General features: G+C 42.5%; 1 protein-coding gene across 6 annotated transcripts; it reads left to right on the plus strand.

Annotated features, from left to right (window-relative positions):
* Positions 1-1568: 1568 nt before the first annotated feature.
* Positions 1569-23624, plus strand: agla (amylo-alpha-1, 6-glucosidase, 4-alpha-glucanotransferase a). Of its 6 annotated transcripts, none has more exons than XM_018753612.2 (34): positions 1569-1648; positions 2892-3023; positions 3743-3953; positions 4209-4378; positions 4568-4771; positions 7230-7411; positions 7498-7609; positions 7796-7919; positions 8107-8209; positions 8293-8390; positions 9705-9844; positions 10064-10251; positions 10514-10637; positions 11501-11664; positions 12034-12135; positions 12619-12774; positions 12942-13092; positions 13352-13476; positions 13873-13985; positions 14429-14563; positions 14676-14806; positions 14977-15113; positions 16250-16383; positions 16595-16770; positions 16912-17014; positions 19342-19567; positions 19649-19760; positions 19859-19994; positions 20111-20223; positions 20382-20593; positions 21438-21535; positions 22535-22622; positions 22716-22849; positions 23066-23624. In XM_018753612.2, exons 2-34 carry the CDS (start codon positions 2942-2944, stop codon positions 23181-23183), a joined length of 4602 nt encoding a protein of 1533 aa, XP_018609128.1. In that variant the 5' UTR covers positions 1569-1648; positions 2892-2941; the 3' UTR covers positions 23184-23624. The 6 variants fall into 6 exon arrangements, with proteins under 6 accessions (XP_018609128.1, XP_018609131.1, XP_018609127.1 ...); XM_018753615.2 differs by lacking the exon at positions 1569-1648 and adding an exon at positions 1682-1703; XM_018753611.2 differs by lacking the exon at positions 1569-1648 and adding an exon at positions 2664-2810.
* Positions 23625-27315: the final 3691 nt, after the last annotated feature.

The raw sequence follows: 27315 nt of genomic DNA on the forward strand, positions 1-27315 counted from the left end.
CCAAATCTTTCCTGTAACTTCAGCACCAGTGCCAGAGGGCTTCTTATTTTCAATCATAAAAGTTTAAATTTTAACCCCACTGAAACTTTCTCTGATCCCAGAGGCAGATTGCTACAGGTTATTGTTAGAGGAATTAAGTTCCGGTGCTGCTAGTTAATGTCTATGCCCCTACTTGGAAATAACTGGCAAATAAGCTTCTGCCCTCTCTCGTCAACATTCACTCATCACCTGATTCATTACATTACATTTACATTTATTCACTTAGCAGACACTTTTCTCCAAAGCGACTTACAATGGATACTATGTAGTGTTACTAGCCCACACACCTTATTCACCAAGGTGTTTCTGTTGATTCTCGGAGTACATCCTAATTTATGTCACTGACCCCCAATTTGATCACTCATGTACAAAGAATCACTTTCAGCTTTGTCCAAGGCTTTTTTTTTAAAAGAAATTTATGACAGAGAATGGTATCACTGATCCATAGCAGTACTTCAGCCTGAATGTCAAGGTGCTCTTTTCCCTTCCACCAGGACACCAATAATTCTCTAGTACTGATTACTTTTTTATTGACCATAAGCTAATAACAGCTGTAGAATCTACCAACTGGCCACTGTTATCTCTGTTCACAATCCTGTATCATTAAACATCAGATTTTCCTTGTTCCACAGAGTGTGACCTATAGAGAGACTCAACTTCTTGAGAAGCGAGAAAATATTATGTACAGCTCATATGATTAACGCTCGGAGGAATAAACTGACAGACCAAACAGATTCCATCACTGAGCTAATCGAATGCTCTTAATCCTGATACAGAGCTACTCAAGAAGTGTTTGCTCTCCAATCTTGGCATAAAATCTACATCCCAGGCAATAAAATCTGCTCCTTCACTCCTCCCTTTATGGATATGGGAACAAAAATAATTGCCCATGAACTAAAGCACAAATGCAGATCCAAGAAAAGTTAAGCACACCTGTGCTACCAGTGGGACTCACTTTCAGCTGCAGACTGACACGATGCAGACCGACCCTAGTAGTACTGGCACCAGAACAATGAAACGCTGTAACTAATGTTGCAGTCACACCAGCAAACACTAACTAATAGGCTATTTCACATAACAAGGTACATGAAGACCTGCAGTTCAGGTGAATAGGCGATGCTAAAAGGACTGTTGTGTGTGTGTGTGTGTGTGTGTGTGTGTGTGTGGGGGGGGGGGGCTACCCTGCGATGGACTGGCATTCCGTCCAGCTAGATGCACCCCCACCAGCAAATCATGTTTTCATGTGGTTCATTCATTGTTCTACTGTAACTTTTTCCAATAAGAAAACATTCAGAAATGAATTACTAAACTCTTCCCTTCCCTTCACAGAATCCAGGAGGAAAAGTGATATTACTAAGGAATGTTAGGGACCAGCGCTACTTCGTGCGGCACCTTGCCGTCGAAATGTATTATGCATTGTTTACATTAGAGCACGTTTCATGAAAGATAGCGTAATGACGTAGTCGCGACGCGTCCAACCCTGCGGTTAGGTTTTTGCTTGCACAAATACTCGTAGAGGTACGGCAGCGAGGGTAAGGCTCGAGTGAGGATACGCCCCCTGCGCTGACAGGCGGCCGGACGCCATCCAGGCTAAGGAAGAAAGAACGAGGTGACAAGTTAATCCCTCTCCTACACATTTCCTGGCGTATTGTTGGTGTTTCGCCGTAGGTATTTGTTGACGGACACAATGAATGCTTTGTAGAAAAATGAAATTCCCCTGTCCGCAGAGCTAGGTGAGCTGGGACGAAGGTCAGGCCTGTTCGATCAATGACAGGTTAATGATCGGCTGTAAGTTACAAACAAAAAGACGGTCGCTGCTCCCTAAAGCAGCTCTTGGGATAACGCTGCAGTGAGCCGGAGGTGTGTCACATTCCCCAGAGTGTGTGACCTTGTGTCAGGGTTACTCACTTGGATGGAAATGGCTGTTGAGTGAACTTTCTGTGGTGAGAGGAAGGGGTCGCTCGTGGGTGCGCGTGCGCGCGCCTGTGTGTGTGTGTGTGTGTGTGTGTGTGTGTGTGTGTGTGTGTGTGTGTGAGTGTGAGAAGTGTCTTAATCTGCAGTCTCTGAGAGGCATCTGCATGTCGATTTCTTTTCTTTTTACTTTTATTTTAATATGCATAAATGCAAAATAATATGCAAAAATAAAATATGCAGAAATATTTAACATAGTGTGTGAGTGTCACAGAGAGAGTGTTTCACTAGTCTGATGTATGCATGAGTGACCCAGTGTAAGTAGTGTATCTAGCAGTGTTAGTCACCTTGGTGAATAAGGTGTGTGTTCTGGTAACACTACATAGTATCTGTTGTAAAAGAAAAGTGTCTGCTAAGTGAATAAATGTAAATGATATCTATTCTTTCTGGATTTAATGTCATTTAATTAAGTCATTGCAGCCTTTGAGGCCCATACCTGTTGAATTTTTTGTAATACAAGAAAAAAATGATTTTGCCATGGTAATTAGTAGTGGGGGCTTTTGCATACTGTTTTGCCGTGTGTGTGTGTGTGTGTGCGCGCGCTCTTAGCAGAAAGTGATAAAAAGCATTAACGGGCTCCAGTATATTGTGTTACAGGTATTAGTGTTGGATAGGTTATTTTTAGTGTGCAGGATGCTGCTGGCTGTCTGCTGACAGCCTGCTCCTTTAGGGGTCTTCGGTGCAGGATCGCACACAGCGCCACTGTCCCACAGCTCCAAGTCTTAACCGCGGCGTGGAGTTACCAGTTGTAGATGTTTTAATATTGTGAGATCGGTGAGGAAACGCCTGCCCTGAGGCATGTAAGTTTGTAGCTTGTCAGCTCTCTGTGCGTTAACAGTTCCTGCGAACCTGTTCCAGTGAAGGTCCGTCTTCCATCGCAGGTGGCCAGTAGCTGTACGGGTGAAATCTCTCTGCAGTAAGGACCGTCAAGATGCTCCACAATAAGCAGGTCAGAGTCCTGATCCTCAATGACATGGAGAAGCTGGAACGAGCTTTGTTTCGACTTGACCAAGGTATTGGAATCATACACTTAATGCTGCAGACAACTGTCCTCCGTGACATTTAAAGCACGGTTTAAATATCAGGCCTGCAAACTAGTATGTAGCTGCTGCTATTTATAGATAGTTTAACATTTGTGTGTTGCCAAAACCTATGTAGAGGCAAATGGTCTTTGGGGTGTGTTTTTAGTAACGATAAAAGAAGTTGGAGGAGAAGATCACAGGAAATTTCCATATTTAATGCTCAGTTTCAACTGTAGTGAATATTCATGTTGGTTTTCATTCTCAATGACAGTTTTCTTTAAAATATTATTTTTTTACGCTGAGCTAGTTTGCATATTCTTCATTTGTCTCTTTTCAATAGTTTGTGTTGTGGAGCGAACGTTACCCTTATGTACAGTTGTCAAGGGCAGATGGTGGTATAGCAGTTAGAGCCATGTAGCTGCTATTATTCATCTTACTGCTGGAAGGACCCATGGGGGTTGATCCCCTGGCCCCAGTGCTGCACGCTTGAGAAAGGCACGAATTCTTATTTCTCCATGAAAAACAGTATAATTGGGTAAATTATTGAAAGCACCTCAGTATGGAGTGTGCAATACTGTAATGTGCCTTGGGTAGAAGTGTCAGCTCAATATATTAATGTAAAAATGTGCTTCGGAAAAATTAACTGTTTTTTTTTATTGTTTGTAATTGAAAATCAGTTCAGTTGTCTCCCCCCCACTTCCCTTTGCAAGGCTTTGAGCTCCAGTTCCGCCTGGGTGCAACTCTACAGGGGAAGAATGTAACGGTTTATACCAACTACCCAGTTCAGGGAGAGATATTTGACCGGCACAAGTTCCAAGCTCTAACATGGGTCAACCCCACGGGAAAGGAGGATGATTCTGATAAGTTTTGTGCGCTTGATCTCCAGATTGCCGGGTCATATCAATATTATTTTGGCTATGGGTGAGACTTTGCCACTCACATATATACTATGTTTTTTTTAATGTTCTGCATTTCTGTTATCATTTTATGTCATAGAATTTTCTGAAACACAGCACCTCAAAAGTATAAAGTTCTTATCTGTCCAAATGTTTAATACAGCATCCCCTCTTACGTATTTCATTTTATATATCTCATGGTGAATTTAAACCAAGACTAAAATGTCAGACACTGAGTAAGACCTAGAGGACGATGCCTAACACAGTTCTATATTTCCAGGAATGAAGAAAAAAATGGCGGTGGCTACATTGTGGTCAACCCTGTCCTGCGTGTGGGAGTTGATAATCACATCCTCCCTCTGGACTGCATCGCTATTCAGACCTACCTGGCCAAGTGTCTTGGGCCCCTGGATGAGTGGCTGGACAGGCTGCGTGTGGCCAAGGAATCTGGTAAGGGGCAGCTGGCCCTCAACAAACTGTCATTGACAAAGTGACTTCATAACAGCTTCAGTTTTTCAGCCCTTTCCAGGCATTTTGGCTAAGAGATGATCAAAGCATGTTTATATAAAATTTTCTGCACAGAGGTGCTATTTCTTGAGCTACATACAGAGTTCTTGAATGAGTTTTTGATTTTTATAGGATACAACATGATCCATTTCACACCCCTGCAAACACTGGGCCTGTCCCGATCCTGCTATTCTCTGGCTGACCAGCTAGAGCTAAATCCGGACTTCTCTCCCTCGAGGAAGAAGTACACATGGACCGAGGTTGGAAACTTGGTGGAGAAGCTAAAGAAAGAGTGGGAAATGCTGTGCATCACTGATGTGGTCTACAATCACACCGGTATGTGTGCCTTTGAAAATCCCAACACATTTTCCCGTTAGAGATGAGGTCAAACTATCATGTCCCACTGCTGTTTCTGTGGCCCTTCAGCCTTTACGTCCCAAAGAAATTTAAATATTTTAAGTTTGCCTTTACTAAGCAAAAGTTCATTATAATACATTTGGAGGGAAAACCTGTTTTGGTAAAATATTGTACATGTATGGCAGCACTCCTCCAGTTCATGTGAACCAGTGTCTGAGAGCTGGTATATTACCAGTGTCAGTTTTGTAGTCTGCTTTGATGGACTGCCATCCTATTTGTGCTGAACCCTGACTAGTGCAGCTCCCTGTACTTCTGGGATAGGCTCCTGACCACAGCGACACTGCAGTACAACAAGCAGTTCAGGATAGTCAGTGAGTGAATGAGTGAGTTTCCCATTAATTGCTTTGATGGTGAATTTTGAAACAGTGGAGTATGACAACTGTGTTAAAAATAACTGCTATACCCAGCTGAGGACTCTGAAACATCTAAGCTCTTGCAGTTGCAGTGCCTTTCACACAGAGAACAGGAGGGTGTGGGGTCCACCTGTCGCAGAGGGGTTTTACACAGCTATGGCACGACTGATAAATGGGTGCACTGACTAGAAGGTGAATTTTGCCCTCTTTCCTACATACATTACTAAACATCCAAATGCTGCCAGTGATTATAGTCACAGTTTGAAAGAGGCTGTTTTGAAGCCGTTCATTATCCATCCAGCTGAGTATTCATGCCGAGCATTCTAAAGGTCAGCCTGTCTGAAATGTCATGTGATCCAGTTTCCTTCACGCAGTTGGATCCTAGTTTCCGTTGAAATTAAGAATATGAAACCAAGCAAGGCCACTGCTGGACTGTATTTCACCTTTAGTGAGCAGAAGTCCACACCCACATTATTTCTGATCTATACTTAATGTTCTAAAGGTCACACAACCAGTGAAATCCACAGCTCTCTATAGCTTAGATATCAGGTTCTGGTATCATCCCAGAACCTAGGCTGAAGCACAGTTCCACATATAGCCTGACAATGATGTATTTATGACATGATTCTGTGAAATTACCCCATCAGGCTAGTTCTCAGTGTGAGGGGATCAAATGAACGTTATTTTTTAAGCAAAAAAAAAGTTTGGTTCCCAGATGGAAAGACGTGTCTCATATGGTCTGTTATGTGTGACAGCGAGGCTCTGTGCAGCATTACAAATAAATGTTTGACTCCAGATTATCTTTGTTTCACTGCAAGCTGTATGGACGTGTGTGTAACGGTATTCATGTTATGAAAGCTGTTTATATGAATTTTGCAGTGTGCATGTGGTTGCAGCAGTACGATGGGAGGATGGACAGTGTCACCATACCGCTTTATTTAAACATGTACATTTACATTTATTCATTTAGCGGACTATTTTTTTTTCAAAGCGACGTACATCTCACAGAAAATACAATTTGTGCATTACCTTAGGAGAAAAAGACATAGCTGCAGATGTGTGTAAACCTTCCCTGACGTAGAAAGGCTTACAACCCCACGAAGGAGCCCAGAACACATGTCCCTCCCAGCAAGAATCTGCTTCCCAAACCTTCCCTGTGTCCAGTCCCTCATTGTTATCCTCACCAGTGACTGTTTGTGTAAATGGCAAGAATAAAACTAAGATTTGTATGCACCTTGAGTCTGCCCTGCTCCCTGAAAGAACCTGGCCTATCACAAAGCTTTAAGTGCGTGATTTAATAGTGACACATTTATCATTTAATTCTGTAAGGACTCAAAGGACCCAGGGTAGTGTCCCACCTCCTGGTATAGTACCCTTGAGCAAGGTACTTTACTCTGAATTAATACACTAAAAGTGACCTGGATTGGTTGTTATTTTAATTGTTACAACATGAAGCTATTAATTATTTTAAGTGGCTTTGGAGAAAAGCATCTGCTCTTTCAGCTGTGATATTAGATTGACATTCAGTGATGGTAGTGATTGTTTCAGACTATTGACATGAGAGGGTGTTGTTGCCCATGTTGCTTTACATTAAGCATTAGTAAGTTTCTGTTAATTAAATTTGTGTTTTTATCATTTTGTTTTATGTGCCAATGAGTGTTTATTCCATGTTTATTTTGTTGTTGTGTTGAATGACTGCTTCAACTCATAACCGGGAATGGCAGTTGTGCTGTCAGGAATGTGTGTGTGTGTGTTAGTGCTCTCATATTTATTGACCTATTGTGAAAGTTGCTCAAAGGATGATGATTACATTTTCAAGTGGTGCATTGGTCGTCTTTGAATGCTAGACTGGAAAAGGAGCGGTGTTTGCTACAGAAGTCCAGTGAAGCCACTGAAATGCATCGTGTTAAGGATCAGGCCAGTTTGATCGGTTACTATGTTGTCTATATGGTATTACATGTAAATGTATGTTGTGTTACACTCTTTTACTTCTCTTCCAACTGTTTCTTCTCTCTCCTGCTTAGCGGCCAACAGTAAGTGGATTCGGGAGCATCCGGAGTGTGGTTACAACCTGGTCAACTCTCCTCACCTGAAGCCTGCCTGGGTGCTGGACCGGGCCATCTGGCACCTGACCTGTGACCTGGCTGAAGACAAATATGTTGACAGGGGTCTTCCTGCGCTCATACAGAGTGATCGGCACTTGAATGTGAGTTGTCGTCACAGGAGCCTGCCAGTGGGTTCAGCCAGGCCCGTCACCTTTTCCAGTGAACCTTGTGTCTCTTTCCTTCTCAGGCCATCAGAAGTGTCCTTTGGCAGGATGTTTTTCCCAGGATCAAACTGTGGGAGTTCTTTCAGGTCGATGTGGAGAAAGCTGTAGCCCAATTTCGGACTCTTCTTCAGAGCGGTAGGAACCAGTACATTGGATATTCCTGTCTCTTAGTCACGGTTTAGAAGTTAATGAACCTGCCTGATTGCTTTTATGCTGAATGGCAAAAAAGTGAAAAGGCTTCTTTACTCTCACTTTGTATATGTGTTGAACAAGTTTTCACTAATAAATGGTCTTTAAAACTTCTAATGCCCTTTTCTGCAGGCAGCAAAGTAGATAAAAGTAAATTGAAAGGCAAACAGCTGAGGATCATCCAAGACCCTAATTACAGGCGCTATGGGAACACAGTGGACATGAACTCAGCTCTAGCACTTTTTATTCCACATGGGTGAGTACCAGTGTCATCTGGTTCTCTCCTCAGCAGATACAAGAAGGTGGAAAAAAATGTGGGTTGTCCCGACATGTCACCGTGGTCAGTCATGGTTAATAGCATCGGAATGGCAATTTTGAAGCACAACATGGGTTAACACTAGCATTCCACTGGTTTCTATTCTTATTTTTGTAATATTTCTCAGAAACAGCCCTTCTGCTGTTGAGGAATGTTGCAACTGGTTTCGAAACAGACTTCAGGAAATAAATGAAGAACGGTACAAGGACATGCAATATCATCAGGAACAGGTAACCTTCTGATGAACGTCTCAGTATTTGCCCATCTGTAAGTATTTGCACTTCAAGTATTTACCATCCATGCTTCTACCCAGGCTGCAAACTGCATTGTGGGAAATGTAGTTTATGAACGGCTTGCTGACCATGGTCCCAAGCTGGGTCCTGTTACAAAGAAACATCCTTTGGTAACAAGGTACGTATTTATGTTAATGTGTTTAAATGGTCCATACTCTGTATTTTAGATAAGACGAAATATATTAATTCTAAATAAATGTTTAAAAAGTTAGTCAGTTCTGTTTTGACAATTTCTTACATTTTTTACGCTGTTTTATGAACATCTATAATTAGATACACGGAATTTACACATCCTAGACTTGACCCACAAAGTTATTGAAACGGGACCAAGAAGGATGGGTATGCTGCATTAATCAAAGAATAGATATTTTGAATCAGAGTGCGCTTTGTGGAAATTTGTGGATTGCACCACATGCTAACATTACTCAGTCAGATTAGTTTTATAGTATCGCATGTACTGGAATATAACTCGCACTTTCTTTCCCAAAATTCAAATAAAAAATCATGGTGCGAGATATATGCGGGAATTTTCGGAAACTAAAGTTTTTCAGGAAAAAATTAAATTGACGTTTATAATTAAATCCTCGGTATGCATAATAATTTATAATTACTCACATTACTTATAAAAATGATTGAATTTAAATTTTAATTATCAACGTTATTTACATGATCAGCCACTCACTTTCATCACAAGATATATTTGAATCTTTAGCGACAGTGCTTCTGTAATTAAATTAAAACAAACGGTTTCATTATTGCTCTTTACACAAACATAGCACATATTCAAATATCTCGTCGTCCAGTACAGGAAACTTTACACATTTAGGTCCTCAATGCTTTTCTTGGCTTATTGGGGCTTTGTAATGCAAGTTTCTGTTTACGCCAATATCACACATTAAACTGAGATACTGTAAACTCACGCCCTGCTGCTTGATTGCCATGTTTTTCTGCAAAATCAATAACTTTGAGTTCAAAACCAGTACTTTAATTTGAATGTGTCTACATATTTCAAGCAAAAATTAACAGTAATTTACAAGACTTCAGATACATTACGAACAATGCTTCGCGAATGACTTATGAGAAGTGATCTGAAAGGTGAGCATGGAATGGACAACAATGGTAGGCCGTTACGCATATGTTTGCGGTATTGACAGAAGATCACGCGACTCTGACGATTGTTGAAATGTTTAACCAAATTCCGAAATATCTGAAACTGCCGTAACAACATTATCTGTTTCTTTCTTATTTCGTATCTCTTCTTTTTTCATGTGCGAGGTATAAGCAAAACGTTTTCATTTCTTTTTCAGAAAGTAAAATTAAGGGTGCGAGATATACGTGAGGGCGAGTTATATTCGAGTAAATGCAGTCATTGCCTGCTCATGCTAATTTATTTCAGTTTTCAGTGGGTTCAATGGTATTTGTATTGGAACAGGTATTTCACGTTCCCTTTTAATGAGACCACCCTGGAGCAGGAGCTACAGCTGATGCACCAACCGGACAAAGCGTGCCACTTCCTGGCACACAATGGCTGGGTGATGGCCGACGACCCCCTGAGGAACTTCGCAGAACCAGGTCCACAGCTGTGCTCAAATCTGCAGTTCAGCAAAGCCCGCAGAGATTTTCTGGATTCTAAGATGTATAATCTGTGTGGTCACTCTCATCTTCCTGTGAGCTGAAATCATTCATTAAATGCTACTGGTAACATTAGGCCAGCTTTTCATAGGAGACCCCTTTCCCTTTATCAAATGCAGAACAAACCAAAAATATGTGACCTTGTCCCTGCTATTCCAGGGTCCAATGTCTATCTGAGGAGAGAACTGATATGCTGGGGTGACAGTGTGAAGCTACGCTATGGCAACAAGCCGGAGGACTGCCCCTACCTCTGGGCTCACATGAAGAAGTACACGGAGATCACGGCTAAGCACTTCAGTGGCATGCGACTGGACAACTGTCACTCCACCCCACTCCACGTGGCAGAGGTATGGTCACTGAAGTGGCAGCGCCCAGGCAGTCCAGTACTGTCAGGTATACTGAAGTGAACTGATGTGTGGAAAACGATTCCTAAATGTAATCTGCTGTTAAAGGAATACATACTTTCGTAATTATAATGCGTCATTCCAAACATCGTTAAAGTTTCAAATTCTTGATGCATTAGGTTTGAATATAAAAAGGTGTTGATTAATGAATACAAAGGTGGTGTTTAAGTGTCCCTTCCCACGTGACCTGTGTTGTGCTCCATAGGAAATGTTGGCTGCGGCCAGGGCAGTCAGACCCAATCTGTATGTGATAGCCGAGCTCTTTACGGGCAGCGAGCTGATTGACAATGTCTTTGTAAACCGACTGGGGATAACCAGTCTTATCCGAGGTACTGCACTGTAATGGCTGCAAAAACGCTTGGAGTGAAGCATTCAGGCATGGCACTTAATTTTGTCTCTGTGTTTGTCTGTTTCTTTCTGTTTGTCTGTGTTTGATTCAACCCCGATGTCTGTTCATGACTTCTTAACAATCTCCGATGACCCTGCACTTACTGTCACTAATCTTAATGGTTTTCATTTTGGTGCTTTTTTTGTTTGTTTAAACTGTATTTTCTCAATTTATTACTTCACGTATAAACTTGAACACGTTCTTTTCCTTCTCTCTCTGGTTCATGCCTTTCTTCTGTTTTTAACACTGGTCTTTTTTGCATTCTTTCTAATACTGTGTTGTTGCCTGGGCTGGTTTTCCCTCCTCCTAATTCCCATACTCTGTAACACCCTCCCCCTCTTCCTGGATACCTGTGGTCCAACCACTTGCGTGACTGCAGTACATGCTGGACACCGCCCGTACACTGAGGCCTGACCTGTATGTGGTGGCCGAGCTGTTCACAGGAAGCGAGGATCTGGACAATATCTTTGTCACTAGGCTGGGCATTAGCTCTCTAATCAGAGGTAGGAATTAACCAGAAATGTCCAACAGTCCATCAGATTGTTAAATTCCGGTCTGCCTGTCACAGCAGGTAGCAGAGTTCTTCAGTCCCCATGAGGACTATGAGATCAGTACTTTGTCCTGAGAACAGTACTTTGCTTCAATAAAAGCTTTGATTTACTAAAATATGCATGATAATATGTTTTTACCTGTAATCAGCTTGTATAGATGAATGCCATAGCTCTGTGTTGTTTGAGCTCATCCCTTTGTGGTACTGGCTATGTAGGGGGTGATACTCTGCTCCAAACTTTTCCATCTACATAGAGGCCATGAGTGCCGGTGACAGCCATGAGGAGGGACGGCTAGTGTACCGCTTTGGGGGAGAGCCTGTTGGAGCCTTTGTCCAGCCTAGCCTTCGACCACTGGTGCCTGGTATTGCTCATGCCATGTTTCTGGACGTCACCCATGACAATGAGTGCCCCATTCAGGTGAGTATGAACGGAGCTGAAAAATAGCGCTACAGTAGATGGTGATTCTCTGGAAGTTCTTGGAAGGTAATTTACCATCATATTCTTTCATTATTCTAACATTATTTCAACAGGTACTGTAGGATTATTTATAGTCTTCAGTTTTGATGGTATCCTAGGGACTAGGTCTGAATCGTTTTTACATGTAACCAGATTTGCCTCAGGTTAGTCGTCCCTAGATGACCCTTACCCCATTCGTAGCTGTCGCCTCAAGGATGAGTGACCTTAGTAGATATGAGCCAGTTATCTCAAAGTTGATGGCATGGTTACAGTTAGCATCATGACAGGGTGAAGATCAAGTGTATTCCAACTGTGGTTGTCTGTTTACAGCTGCGCTCAGCGTACGACTCCTTGCCCAGCTCTGCCATTGTTTCTATGGCTTGCTGTGCCACTGGAAGCACCAGGGGTTATGATGAGTTTGTCCCACACCAGGTAGGTTCCACCAAGCTCCAGATGCCACAGAATCAACGAAAACAAGTGGTACAAGTAGTAAAGCTACATGTTGCTTTGTATACAGTACATACAATAACTTACTGTGCTAGCAGTGAAATGACTAACGACAACAGAAAGTAATCAGTATTGTATTTCATCAAAGGTAAGTACAGTATATAATTCTGCTAATGAAGCCTTTCCTCAGCTCCACGTATCCCATGTTGTCTGCCTCAACGGAACATTAGTTCACTCTTTGCTTTTAGTGTTTTGCGTTGCATGTTTTTTCTCCTCACAAAGTGCTCAGTACAACCCAGTTTTCTATGTTTACTGTGATCATCCTCTATTCATGGTGTCTCGGAAAGTTGACAAAACCTCAATGCCCAAGCTTAAAAGTTGAAAACATGTACATACAAACTGTGGCTAAATGGCCAACATGGAGAGGTTAGACTGTTGACTGACTTCCATACATTGTGTGTCCTTCAGATCTCCGTGGTTACTGAGGAGCGCCTTTACTCCAAGTGGAACCCCCAGGCCACACCCGCGGTGGCAGGGGAGGTCAACCTACAGAGTGGGATCATCGCTGGGAAGCTCGCGCTGAACCGGTTGCACCAGGAACTGGCAGCCAAGGGCTTCATCCAGGTGTGCAGTTAGTGTGTTCTGGGACCAACTGAGAACAATTGGTGCTTTTGCGGATTCTTTTCGGTATAATGTTCTCTATCCCGTCGCACAACCTCTACCCCATTTTAGAAGTTTATGTTGCGTTGATCAGCCTCATTCCTGTCTAACACATCTTTTCATCTCCGTAGGTGTACGTAGACCAGGTGGATGAGGACATTGTTGCCGTCACTCGGCATTGTCCTAGCACGCATCAGTCGGTGGTGGCTGTGTGTCGCACTGCGTTCCGGAACCCCAAGACCTCCCACTACAGTGACGATGTGCCACCCATGTTTATCCCAGGTACTTCCCAGTTGTGCCCAGGAAGGCAGACTTTATTCCATGGCCTTAATTAGCGGTGGCATAGAGATGTAATTTCACTGGACCGTCATTGTGGTGGTTTACACTGAGAGCTTATGCACTTTTGAATATGGGCTTGTTTTCATGACAAGTCCCATTTGTATATTCCATGTGTTGAACTAGATTGTCTGGCTTTATCTTACTCTGCTTCTGTTTGACAACATTGCAACTCTCAGGAAAATAACTACTCTCCCTCTTGCAGGTAAAATTGAGGAGATTGTGCTGGAGGCCAGGACTGTTGAAAGGCCTGCTGGGCGTTACAAAAAGAACGAGAAGAGCATTAATGGCTTGCCAGAATACACAGTGGAGATTAAAGAGCACATCCAGGTAGCATAACAGCATGTGTGAGGTGTCCAGCCGTCTTGAGAGTGCTTTGTGCCCCCTAGAGAACATGGGTCTTTGCTTTTATTGGAAACTGCCTTTGTCCACATAAACTTGAAGTGTCCTTCTAATCCTGCCTTTTTGTGAGTGACACCGTATCATTTGCTTGAAGGCAACATAAAGGGATTGTAAACATTCTTCAGCAACCACCATTTGGTCTGATATGTGGCACTATGTGTCAGGGTGACAGTTTAATTATTTGAATGATTGCTGCCTGGAGTGAAACACTGGAGTTGAATTGACAAAATTTCTCTAGAAATCAGCAGAGAAAATGTGCTTCACTTCCAGTCACTGCAACATGTCAGCTAGTTATCCTGTGATGCGAATTCTCTCTTCTTAAAGCTAAATGAGAGCAAGATCGTAAAGCAGGCCAAGGTGACGTCAAAGGGCCGCAGCGAGTTTGTGCAGGAGATTGCATTTGAGCACCTGACGCCAGGCAGCGTGATCGTGTTCAGGTAAAAAGATGAAAACAGAAAAAATAACCCTTGGAAAAAAATGAGCACCGATCTGCTTGTGCCAAGTATTTCAGTACAACAGTAGACGGAGTTGCATTATGGTGGATTAATCTGCTCTGTGATACAAAAAATTATCATGAAGTGGGTGCCATGGTGCCACAGCAGCACTACTGCCTCACAGTGTCTATTCGGGTGTGGGTTCGAATATGGTTCTGGTCATTAATGGATAAATATTTTGAAGTTTTCCAGAAGAAAAGAGAAGTTAAAAAAGTGCTATTCTGGTTGATTAGTGGTGTTCAGCTTATGATATGATGAATTAACAGCTCCCACTTGAAGCCAGTGTAGGGCTTATCATACATCATGCAGGCACTTACTGAATCACCTGTTCCCATTGATTCCATCCACATCCTTGGTAGCCACTTCCTCCGTTTCGCCTTTTGCAGGGTGAGCCTCGACCCGAAAGCCCAGGAAATAGTGGCTGCGCTGCGAAACCTCCTGATTCAGTTCAGCCGTCACTACGAGTCAGGAAGCGCCGCAGATGATGAAGCAGCAGCCATACTCAGGATGCCACTGACGTCGTAAGTGTGGGCCCTGCTGTCACGCTGCGAGTTTATCTGCATCAATTGCTCTGCTCTTCTGGAATCTGCAATGATCATCTGTAATCGCACCATAATGTTCCACTTCCACCAGGATTATGTCCAAGCTGACACTGGCAGACATGAACGTGCTGCTGTTCCGCTGCGATGCTGAGGAGCAGGAGGATGGTGGCGGATGCTACAGCATTCCGTCCTGGATGGCCTTGAAATATGGTGGCCTTCAAGGTACAAAATGGACAGGAGTGCTGCATCTTCACATATACTTCAGTTTTCTCAGGTGTTGAGCGAGTGAAATGTATGGATCTTTACTGGTGTGCTGTTGTTGCTTTTAGTGTCTCACAGTTTGTAGTTATTCTTTTTCTATGCACTGTTTGTCTTTAACTTTGTTCGCAAAGGTTTCATGTCAGTACTGGCAGACGTACGTCCGAAAAATGATTTGGGCCATCCTTTCTGTGACAACCTGAGGCAAGGGGACTGGATGATTGACTATGTGAGCAACCGTTTGGTCTCCCGTGGAGGTGTGCTGGCAGAGGTGAGAGAGGAGAAGGAGCTCATTGTGGCAGATACTGAAACACATTTTAATCAATACGACATCACTGTTACTGCAACTTGTTATGGGATATTTGTTCATTTTCCAAGACATGTTTAATTGAGCAATTCAGCCTATGTACCCTTTTCAACAGTAAAACAGCAGGGTTTCTTCACATTGACCTTTAAATCATAAGCCCGTGTCTGTATCGATTCCCGTTCTGTCTGTGTGGAGTTTGTATGTTCTCCCCAAGTCTGCGTGGGTGTCCTCTGGGTGCTCTGGTTTCCTCCCACAGTTCAAAGACATGCTGTTCAAGTTCCCCCATAGTGTGTGAGTGAAAGAGAGTGTGTTCCACTGATGGATGGATGAGTGACCCATTGTAAATAGTGTATCTAGCAGTGTAAATCACCTTGGTGAATAAGGTGTGTGGGCTGAAAACACTACATGGTATCCATTGGAAGTTGCTTTGGAGAAAAGTGTCTGCTAAATAAGTAAATGTGATGTAAATGTAATGACTGTATTGCTCCTGCCTGAACCATACTAAAAAAACAGCATGGGCTCTGGTGGCACAGCAGGTAGCTCTGGTGCCTCACAGCACCTGGGCTGCACATTCGGCTTTTGTCACTGAGGTGGTATTTAGCTAAAGACAGTTTGCAGCTCTGAAAATAAACTCCAAACTGACAAGAGCAGTGTGGTAAAATTCATATTCAAATGTTCAGATTAGGTAAAGATTGTTACAGTCTGGAACTCACCTTATGTTTTAAGCGTTCCGATAATTTTGTGTTGTGTTTTTTTTTAAATTTTGTGTTGTCAATACAAAGTTGAATTTATAATGAGGCTGAGAATGCTGTTTTTTCCGACCAAATTAACTCAAAATTCAGCTGTTGAATTTCAGTGTTAATTATTAAACTTGTCATACAATTTAACATTTTTTCTTCAGTACAGTTCAGTATGATTAGGTTTCTGGTTCTAGCATTAGTGTTACTGAAGATGTTAGACCTGTAAGCCAAATAGCATGCAGATTAATAACATAAAATGTGGTTATTTGCCTGTTCATGATTAACCTATAAACAAAAACTAAAGTCTGTCACTTAAAAAATCCCAGTTGGAAAATTGATTTTTATAATTTTTCCCTTTAGGTTGGCAAGTGGTTTCAAGCCATGTTCAGCTACCTAAAGCATATCCCTCGCTATCTGATCCCATGCTATTTTGATGCTATCCTCGTCGGCGTTTACACCACTGCTTTGGATGTGACTTTCAAGAAAATGTCAAGGTTGGATTTAACTCTTCTATTTTTGCTACTGCAAAACACGATCGAGTTATTTATCACGATACCCTATGTTATGACTTCTGATAATTAGATGTGTTTTAATGAAACACAGGCAGCTAGGATATAAAATGTTTTTTTTAAATTCTATTAAACTGATATTCAATGTGGTAGAATAGAAGTGTATCTTCTGACTGAAGGCCTCTTGGGTGGTTAGTTTTGTGCAGAATGGGTCCACCTTTGTGAAGCTGCTGGCCCTGGGCTCCGTGCAGATGTGTGGGGTGGGCCGCTTCCCAGCGCTGCCACCGCTTTCCCCTGCCCTGAAGGATGTACCATACCGCCCGAACAATGTCACCAAGGAGAAGGAACAGTGCTGCGTCTCACTAGCGGCAGGTTGGTCTTCTAGACCCAACCACCAATACCTTATACGCCAGCCTCATCACACGAGATACCAGCCACATAAACTCAACACACTCTTGTATCTCCAGAACCTCACCTGTAGCTAACTGCCAAACTCCTTCCCAACTCTTCTAGGCCTGCCTCATTTTTCGTCCGGGATCTTCCGCTGCTGGGGGCGAGATACCTTCATTGCTTTGCGTGGCCTGATGCTCGTGGTTGGCCGGCACCTGGAGGCAAGGTCAGTGTGTGCAAGTGCCCTAGAAGTTCTTTAAAGTACAGATGTCCTGCCTTGATTTTAAAAAGAGTAACTAGCAATGGCACAGAGGTACAGCAGATACAGTCATGTGAAAAAGAAAGTACACCCTCTTTGAATTCGGTGGTTTTACGTATCAGGACATAAAAAATCATCTGGTCCTTTGCAGGTCTTAATCAGGTAAATACAACCTCAGATGAACAACACCGTGTCATGATTTATTTAACAAAAATAAAGCCAAAATGAAGAAGCCATGTGGAAAAACTAAGTACACCTTATGATTCAATAGCTTGTAGAACCACCTTTAGCACTAATAACTTGAAGTAATCGTTTTCTGTATGACTTTATCAGTCTCTCACATCGTTGCGGAGGAATTTTGGCCCACACTTCTTTACAACGTTGCTTCAGTTCATTAGGGTTTGCAGGCATTCGTTTATGCACAGCTCTCTTAAGATCCCGCCACAGCATTTCGATCGGGTTGAGGTCTGGACTTTGACTAGGCCATTGCAACACCTTCATTCTTTTCTCTTTCAGCCATTCTGTTGTAGATTTGCTGGTGTGCTTGGGATCATTGTCTTGTTGCATGACCCAGTTTCGGCCAAGCTTTAGCTGTTGGACAGAGGGCCTCACATTTGACTCCAGAATACTTTGGTATACAGAGGAGTTCATGGTCAACTCAATGACTGCAAGGTGCCCAGGTCCTGTGGCTGCAAAACAAGCCCAAATCATCACTCCTCCACCACCGTGCTTAACAGTTGGTATGAGGTGTTTGTGCTGATGTGCTGTGTTTGGTTTTCACCAAACGTGGCACTGTGCATTATGGCCAAACATCTCCACTTTGGTCTCGTCTGTCCAAAGGACATTGTTCCAGAAATCTTGTGGTTTGTTCAGATGCAACTTTGCAAACCTAAGCCGTGCTGCTATGTTCTTTTGAGAGAGAAGAGGCTTTCTCCTGGCAACCCTTTCAATCAAACCATACTTGTTCAGTCTTTTTCTAATTGTACTGTCATGAACTTTAACATGCTAACTGAGGCCTGTAGAGTCTGAGATGTAACTCTTGGGTTTTTTTGCAATTTCTCTGAGCGCTGCACGGTCTGGCCTTGGGGTGAATTTGCTGGGATGTCCACTCCTGGGAAGATTGGCAACTGTCTTGAATGTTTTCCACTTGTGAATAATCTTCCTCACTGTAGAATGATGGATTTTAAATTGTTTGGAAATGGCTTTATAACCTTTCCCAGATTGAGTGGCAGCAAAAATTGCTTCTCTAAGATGGATCATTGCTGATGTCTTTCTTCCTTGGCATTGTGTTACCACACACCTGAATGCTCCAGACCAGCAAACTGCCAAAACTTCTGCTTTTATAGAGGTGCTTACACTTGCTGATGATCAATTAATCAGGGGCATTTGATTAGCAGCACCTGCCTGCTACTTACCCTCTTAATTCCTATGGAAGCAATAAGGGTGTACTTAGTTTTTCACACATGGCTTCTCCATTTTGGCTTTATTTTTGTTAAATAAATCATGACACAGTGAAATATGTCATGTGTTGTTGTTCATCTGAGGTTGTGTTTACCTGATTAAGACCTGCTAAGGACCAGATAATTTTTTATTATGTCCTGATACGTAAAGTCATAGAATTCAAAGAGGGTGTACTTTCTTTTTCACATGACTGTAGCTTGCAACCTTTGCAAGCTGACATGGGTTTGATCCTTGCTCTGTCCTTGTAGTTTGGATGTTCTCCCTCTGCTTGCTTGGGGTTTCCTTCAGGTGCCCCAGTTTCCTCCGACAGTCCAAAGACGTCTTTCAGAGGCATTGATTACTCTAAATTGCCCTTTATATGTGTGTAGTCTTTCTTTGCTGTATAAATGTGTGACTATAGAGAGTTTGGAGCAGTGTATCTATCACTGTAAGTCATGGACAAAGGTGTTAACTAAATACTATATGATGAACGTCTTACATTGCTTTTGAGAAAAGTGTCTATCAAATTATTAAACGTAAATTGCAGAGTTTGTTGTTCATGCAAGAGAGGGCTCTTCAAACCCAACTCGGGGAGAAAGTTGAATGAGTTTGGCAAAAACTGTCAATTAAATTTTTGGTTTACTGCTGTTCTGTGGGCTCCTGGAGTCAGCTCTACACAATCTCATTTAAATAGCTTTATTTTAGGGACTAATTATACACTGCTTGTTTAGAGCAGTAAACTGTGATTGACATGTACTGCACCATAAAACTGAGGGAAAAATTGATCTGTACTAGGCTGTGATAACTGTGATCTTGGAAATGCACGTGAAAATGTGTTTTTTTGGGCCTCACAGGAACATCATACTGGCGTTTGCTGGAACCCTCCGCCATGGTCTGATTCCCAACTTGCTAGGTCAGGGCATCTGCGCGCGGTTCAACTGCCGCGATGCCGTGTGGTGGTGGCTTCAGTGCATCCAGGACTACTGCACCATTGTGCCAAGTGGCACAGACATTCTCACATGTCCTGTGTCCCGCATGTACCCTACGGATGACTCCTCGCCCCAACCTGCCGGGGTGATGGTATGTTCTAAGCCCGTGTCTCTTGTGTCTTTTGGCAAAATACTTTCACGGTATGATCGTTTCTGTCTTGGATTCTTCCAGGATCAGCCTCTGCATGATTTCATTCAAGAGGCCATGCAGCGTCACATGCAAGGAATCGAGTTCAGAGAGCGTAACGCTGGTCCCCAGATAGACCAGAACATGAGGGATGAAGGTGACGGAGGCACAGATTCCTACGTGTTCTGTACCTGTCTTCCATACAATAAAGTATATCCATTTATTCTGGTTTTCTGCTTTGAAAATGTCTTACAGGCTTCAATATCCAGGCTAAAGTTAACCCTGACACAGGCTTTGTTTACGGTGGAAATCGTTTCAACTGTGGGACGTGGATGGACAAAATGGGAGAGAGCGACAGGGCCCGCAATAAAGGAATGCCAGCTACACCGAGGCAGGAATTCATTAATTTGGAGTGCACTATTAACATGTTAATGCAAGGAAATGTGTGATGTCTGTGGGAGCGTAGAACCCTAACTGCACTCCTGACCCAGCTCTGTGTGGCTCTAGGGATGGCTCTGCAGTGGAGATTGTAGGCCTCAGCAAGTCTGCTGTCCGCTGGCTAGCGGAACTCCACAAGCAAGGGCTGTACCCCTATGCTGGGGTGACCATCCACAGGGACGGTAAGCTCTGCCCAGGTAACATTATGACAGTAGTCCTGCTGCACAAAGCTTGACAATAGCACTGATAACAGAGCCTTGAGTGGATATATATATATATATATATATATATAGGATGGCTGCTTTTCATCAGTGCACAGCTGATATTGACTCTTCCTCAGGCACACAGCTGAGTGTGACATATGAGGACTGGGACAGAAAGATCCAGGACAACTTTGAGAAGATGTTCTATGTGTCCCATGACCCCATGGACCCGAATGAGAAGCATGCAGACCTGGTGCACAAGAGGGGGATTTACAAGGACAGCTTTGGGGCTTCCAGCCCCTGGTGCGACTACCAGCTTAGGCCCAACTTCCCCATCACCATGGTGGTGGTAAGTTTCCAGTTGTTCCCAGTGAAAGCCTATTCCAAAGCCATCTCTGAGGAGACAAATAAATGGCATGGCCATTTTGACTTGACCGATACTATCAGAACTATTGAAAGGCATGCTTGACTCAATAACAAAAGACCAATAACAAGCTTAGGTGGTGGAATTCCAAAAACATAGTAAAGTTTATGAATCAGTGACACACAAAGGTAGAACAGATAATGTGAAATATTTTTTTGAGTGCAGAGTTAACAGAAAGTAGCAATGATTGAAAAAGATGTACATATGCATGTGTAATAAAACAGAACTGAAAAGGCAGAGGAGCCATTGGTGAAAAGCATTGCTTAGAAAACAGCATTTATTGATGCCGAGTTACAAAATGTGTAAAGATATCTCTTCATTAAGTCCATTCAGTGATTCTGTGTTTAAAATAAATTAATGTACCATGCTGTACAAAGGGGTTTCCCTGTCACTAGTGCTCCTTGGGAACTTCACTAGTTCGACTCATAAAGCAGAGAGCACCCACATCCTGTCCCACCATATTAAAATGTCTGGTCATGGCATGGAAAACACAAGATGTAGACCACGTACGTAGCTACGCAGTAATCTTTCCCTTTACCTTCTTCACTCTGTTCGTGTTGCGTGGCAACCACGGTAAGTGCTGCAGTAAATGCAGTTATAGAGCTTAAACTTGCTGTCTGGAATAGAATACTGTACATACAGGGTTGTTTATAAATATCCCCCTGAACCAGGATGTCCCTTAGGTTGACAAATCTCATGTTTTTAATAATTTAGATTCACGGCTACGCCGGCGTAGCCATACCTCTTATCTGTGTGGTGTCCACCCCAGGCCCCTGAGCTCTTCACTGTGGAGAAGGCGTGGGAGGCTCTGGAGATTGTGGAGAAGAAGCTGCTAGGGCCCCTCGGTATGAAAACTCTGGACCCTGAGTAAGTAAATCCCTTATCCCACCGTACATCGGAGTTCTTTTGCTATGTTTTGACAAGTACAGAGTCTCAGGATACCATGGGTATGAGTGAGCACTGGAGGAGCAACATCTTCCTCCTGTACTCATTCATATCCCAAAACTTCTGTTTGAGCCATTTACCTTATTTACTCCATTCTAAGATGCTCCCTGGCTTTAGAGATGCATGTTTGTGAAAACAGAAAAATACCAACACCTCAACACACACACACACACACACATTTTCAGAACCGCTTGTCCCATACGGGGTCACGGGGAACCGGAACCTACCCGGTAACACAGGGCATAAGGCCGGAGGGGGAGGGGACACACCCAGGATGGGACGCCAGTCCGTGGCAAGGCACCCCAAGCGGGACTCGAACCCCAGACCCACCAGAGAGCAGGACTGTGGTGCAACCCACTGCGCCACCGCACCCCCTCTCCTCAACAAACATATGAAGCAAATTGTGAAACTTTATTTAAGCTCTGTATTGCATTAATTTTTCCAATAAAACTAATAGTGGAGAAAGATGAACTGCAAAAATAAATGGACAAAACTCATCAGTTTATTTGTGGATTTCCTCTCTGTTGGCTTGTGAGCCTTCTTCAAAATCACATCTTTCTGAATCAGTATTCCCTTTAGAACTCCCGATTCCTGTCAGTTTCTTCCCACAAAATATCATTCTCTGTGCTAAATTTAGGTTACATGCAACATCTGGTACTAAAAATAGACAAGTCAGCTGACACAGTAAATAAAGTAATGAAGTGACACACATGTGATTACATCAGCAATTCTAAGGATGCAAAAGATGACACATCCTGATTTTGAAGTTAAAAATGGAAAAGATCTGTATCTTAGAATCAAGGAAATACGGTATATAGATGTCAGCAAGGCAGTAACAGATGAAATGCTATGATGAAGCAGTTAACTTTTTTTTTTTTTTTTTTTTTTTTTTTTTTGGTACCCCTCACTCCCCCATTGCAGTGACATGGTGTACTGCGGTGACTATGACAATGCCCTGGACAATGACAACTACAATGTTGCCCGGGGTTTCAACTACCACCAAGGGCCTGTAAGTTGATTGTGTAGGCAGATGCCACAATGCACAGTGGAGCACCTTGACAATGCTTGCAATCAACTGTGAGGACTGACTGTTTTCTTTTAGGAATGGCTTTGGCCAGTCGGTTACTTTCTGCGTGCCAAGCTTTATTTTGCCCGGAAGATGGGGAAGGACACCTATGATAAGACTGTCTACTTGGTGAAGAATGTCCTGTCTCGACATTATGTACACCTGGAGAGGTGCGTAGGTGCCTTGTTCCTTAATCTAAAATTTTTAACTTGCAAATGATTGAAATGGAATTAATAGTGGAATTAAACATGTCTTTCTCTGTGTTACACTAGACATTAGTGAAAAGTTAATATAATGGTTCATAGTAATAGAGTCCTGTTACATTAATAAAATGTGCCCAGAGTAGAATCAGAAAGCATTGTGCATGTTTCACTCTCTGCTTCCAGATCTCCCTGGAAAGGTTTGCCGGAATTGACCAATGCGAATGGGCAGCACTGTCCATTCAGCTGTGAATCCCAGGCGTGGTCAATTGCCTCTCTTCTGGAGGTCCTGCATGACTTGTAACGCTTCACTTCTATCAGAGCCTCACTTCCTTCGCTGCCCAAGTCTTCACCATGCCTTTCCAGTCAAGTGAATGTCAGACCTTACTGAGTCCCTCACTTCTGCACTTTGTGCGTTTTACGCAAGTAGGAAATTCCGGTGTTAATACAACTGTAGTCTATAGCACTGGTAAACGCCACCATGCTCAATGTTAATCCTGGGTTAATCTTCAGTGTCAGTATTAACGGGATGTGTCACATGTTACCCACTGTCGCATGTTAGAAATCCTCACAGTGAACCACACGTTACTATAACCTATTTTATTTTCTTTATGTGTTTGTCCAGCTTGCTTTCATTTGTGATCGATCATTGATTTCAGCAATTCTGGTGCTAGGAAGATGCCTTTCGTAGTATCACATTTCACAGGTTTGTAGATAACCTATAAAAGTACTAAATGTTGCATTATTATTGTGCTCTCTGTGTGTGATTTAAGAATAGACTACATTTCCTACTCAGACAAGCATTAAAATAAAATGCTTTTTTTTTTTTTTTTTTGTAAAGTCACTGTCCAAATGAACAGTTCACACTAAGGCAGTACAGTATTCATCCAGTCACATGTTGAGAGGTTCAAATAACATTTTATTTCCTATGCTTTATCATGCTGTCTGTATCTGGTATTCATTTCTAGCTAAAAACAGTCCAGCACAAGTACAGTGAAGTCACTCAAAGGCTCATCCCACTTTTTTAAAAATTAGAACACTAATCACAGCAGAGACAATCCACTGGGAAACTGCAAATACATACAGATGTATAGATAATTTAAAGGCAGAGGTGGTCATGTAGCGCTGTCTAAAAGGGTGACTATATGTTCCACAATTCATTGGAATTATAATACAGTTCAGGTGGTGCTTTTTTTTTTTGTTTTTTTTTTTTTTTTTTTTTACCACACCTTGGCATTTCTCAATCCAAATACTGCAATTTCCTATTTCTGACAATGTCTGCAATACCCCAGTACTGTATTTCATTTAATAATCAGATCAGTCCTTATATTTGAATCATACAGTGATGAGTTTAACCTTGTGTCTATTACATTGGCTCCTCCCCTTACAAACACAATTGGGACTGGAAATGGGGCAGTCAAAAGTCCCTTATCACTAGGTCATAATGAATAAAAGCTTAATACAGATGTCACATAATTTAATTCCAGAATAGGTTTTGTAAAAACACACATTTTCTGAACCGCTTGTCCCATACGGGGTCGCGGGGAACTGGAGCCCACCCGGCAACACGGCGTAAGGCCGGAGGGGGAGGGGATGCACCCAAGACGGGATGCCAGTCCGTCGCAAGGCACCCCAAGCGGGACTTGAACACAAGACCCACTGGAGAGCAGGACCCGGTCCGTGCCACCGCGCCCCCCCACCCCCCCTTTGTAAAAACATGTCTAGTGAATAAAACATGTTAACTTCAAGTTACAGTAAAACCAGTTTAAAATGGTTAAAACAAATTATATTGTCTTCATAAATTCTTATCCTATTCATCCTATAAACGTGTTATGTTCCTCGTCTTATTGATCGGGAGCTGTGAACACGAGTTGAGTTGAAATAATGCAATACCACCTTATTGTGTTTGACTTTTACTGCTCTCAGCAGAGCAGGTAATCACGGGTGCATTTGTTTCACCAATAAATAAAATTTTAAGAAATGGATAACTGAAGAGAACAGAATTACAAAGTCAATGTACTGGAAAAAGATTACCTTCAAAAATGTGTAACTTGACCCTTTATAAAACCAGGAGGCAGTGCATGTAAGAACCCTTAATTCCACAATATGTTAAATACTTTTAAAGCCACACATAGAAATTTTATTAAATTTATATTTCTAATAATACAAATTATATTATAATACCTAATATTATCCCAAGCAGAACAAGCAAGCAGAAGTTGAAGTGAGTGAAATTCTGAAAACAGAAGAATAAGAAATATTTTCAGCAATGTTTAAACAGTTTTTTTTAAAATACAATTATAAAAGCAAAATGGAAAAGAGTTTAAATCAGAACATTTACCACTTGCTGTGGTGAGGAACTTGCTTGGATCGTTGAACTATTCACTTGTACCCAGAACTGCTCAAAATCACGGACAAATGTTGCACTGGAAAAAATGACACATCCATATTGCCCGAGAGGCTGTGAAAGGCACATCAGTTTGGGAATGTTTCTCACTTGCGGGATGCAGAGCGCAATACCTGAACTGAACGTCCCCAAGGTGCGGCTCATTCGGAGCCTCCCAAGCAGCTTGAAGCTTCGTCTTCTCTGCTGCAGATGAATGACTCACTGAAGAGTTCTGGAGTAAAAACGAGCAGGTTTATTAAGGGACAGAGACACATGGCTTTACAGATTCTCAAATATATGTAGAAATATACTTGAACCTCAGCAGCAAAATATTTTACGAACTAGGTGAGTATAAAACCTATAGTGTGTGCTGAACTAATATTTAAATGCTGTTCATAATCCCAGTGAACAAAGATTTTAAATGACTGCAATATCTGGGCTTACAGTGATGTTGTTACAGTCAAGGCCTTGTGACAGAGAGGTGTCAATGCCAGTGAATCGTCCCACGGGGACCTTTCCTCCCACTGTCCGAGCCTGCAATAGGAACCCCTCGAAGACCGTTGAATTTCCAATAGCTTCAAGCGTCACTGCAAACGGAACAACAACTCTGTACAGGCAAAGCTTGTTTACACTCATATACACACTGGTATTTATTTGCAAGTTAGAAATTACAGCTAATTCACCTTTTAGGAAATCAACTGCGTGTCACATTTTTGTTGCTTTATGGTTTTGAGGAAAAATATTAGGTGGAAATACAGTATCTTAACTGTCATATTACATCACTTTTACCATGCAGGTTTATTCAAAAAGCAACTGTATTTATCTCACAAAATATAGTGCTGCTTGAAGGTGAAGCCCCTGTGTCACTTAGTCTTACCACGTAATGGTTATTTAATGAGAAGCAGTCTTTGTCATCAAACATAAAAAGTGTCTAATGACCAGTTCCATATGTTGCTTTAGAGGAAATCATGTGTGTAGTAGAAAGGCAGAAGTAGAACAGGTGCAAAAATAAGCGAACAAGTTTCAATAATTTAACCAAGAAGAAGGTGTGTAAATCATAATCATTTATTCATTTTATACATTTAACATGTAGATTTGATACAAGAATAATGGCCATCCCTACAGGGTTCACATACTTTCAAGCAGCACTGTATACCAGCCATTCATTGTATCTCCACTGTTAATCCAGAGTCCACTCAGCAGCAAATCTGTGTACATGTAAAGAATGTTAAATTCAGGGATCAGATTTCCCTTCGCTTGTGCCTGTATGTGGAATGGAGAGAAGTCATCGGCGAGTTACAGTGTGTGGGGTTGGGGTTGGGGTGGTACCGCTGCTCACCTGCGACTACACCCCCGGGGCTGTAGGTGAGGTCGCTCACAGATACGCTGTAAGGAGCCTGGGAGGTCTGGGGCAAGTTGGGCGAGTGTTCGGGGACCATGGAGTAGCAGGCTGGTGTGACCAAGCCACTGGAGAAGGCTTCTGCACCAACAAGCATCAGGTGCAGAACAGCCACAGCAGGCAGCCACCAAAACATCTGCAGTACACATGAAAAGAAGTCCAAAAATGTGATCTTGACACACAGTAACATGCTTGTGATCTGGAACTTTCATAAGCACATTATTATTTTCACATAGGCACCGCTTAGAGGCAGTGATGGATGAGCTGTTTTGGGAAAACAAAAGAAACCCATAAACATGTAAAAGTTCAAAAGGAGCTGGATGGAAGCAAACTCAAGACAAGCATGACATACAGAGGACATGGAGGGAGACAATAGAGGGCAAGAAATCCTGCAATATTTCCTCACAAACTAATGCATTTCTAATGTATTCTTCTGCCGGGTTAAACATTGACCTGTAGAAAGACTTACCATTAATGCCGAGAGGTGAAGACAAAGGATGTAGGCACACCGAGTGTCTGGACAGTGGTCCCCAGCCCAGGGGAGAATGCGTGACACACACACACACAGAAGCTTTCATGTAGGGGTGTGTCACGGAGTCAAGTGGTTATTCCATGCATTATGCAGGTGATTAGATTTCACGTGAGGAAACT

The sequence above is a fragment of the Scleropages formosus genome, chromosome 3 (genome assembly GCF_900964775.1).
Source record: "Scleropages formosus chromosome 3, fSclFor1.1, whole genome shotgun sequence".
Taxonomy (NCBI): Eukaryota; Metazoa; Chordata; class Actinopteri; order Osteoglossiformes; family Osteoglossidae; genus Scleropages; species Scleropages formosus.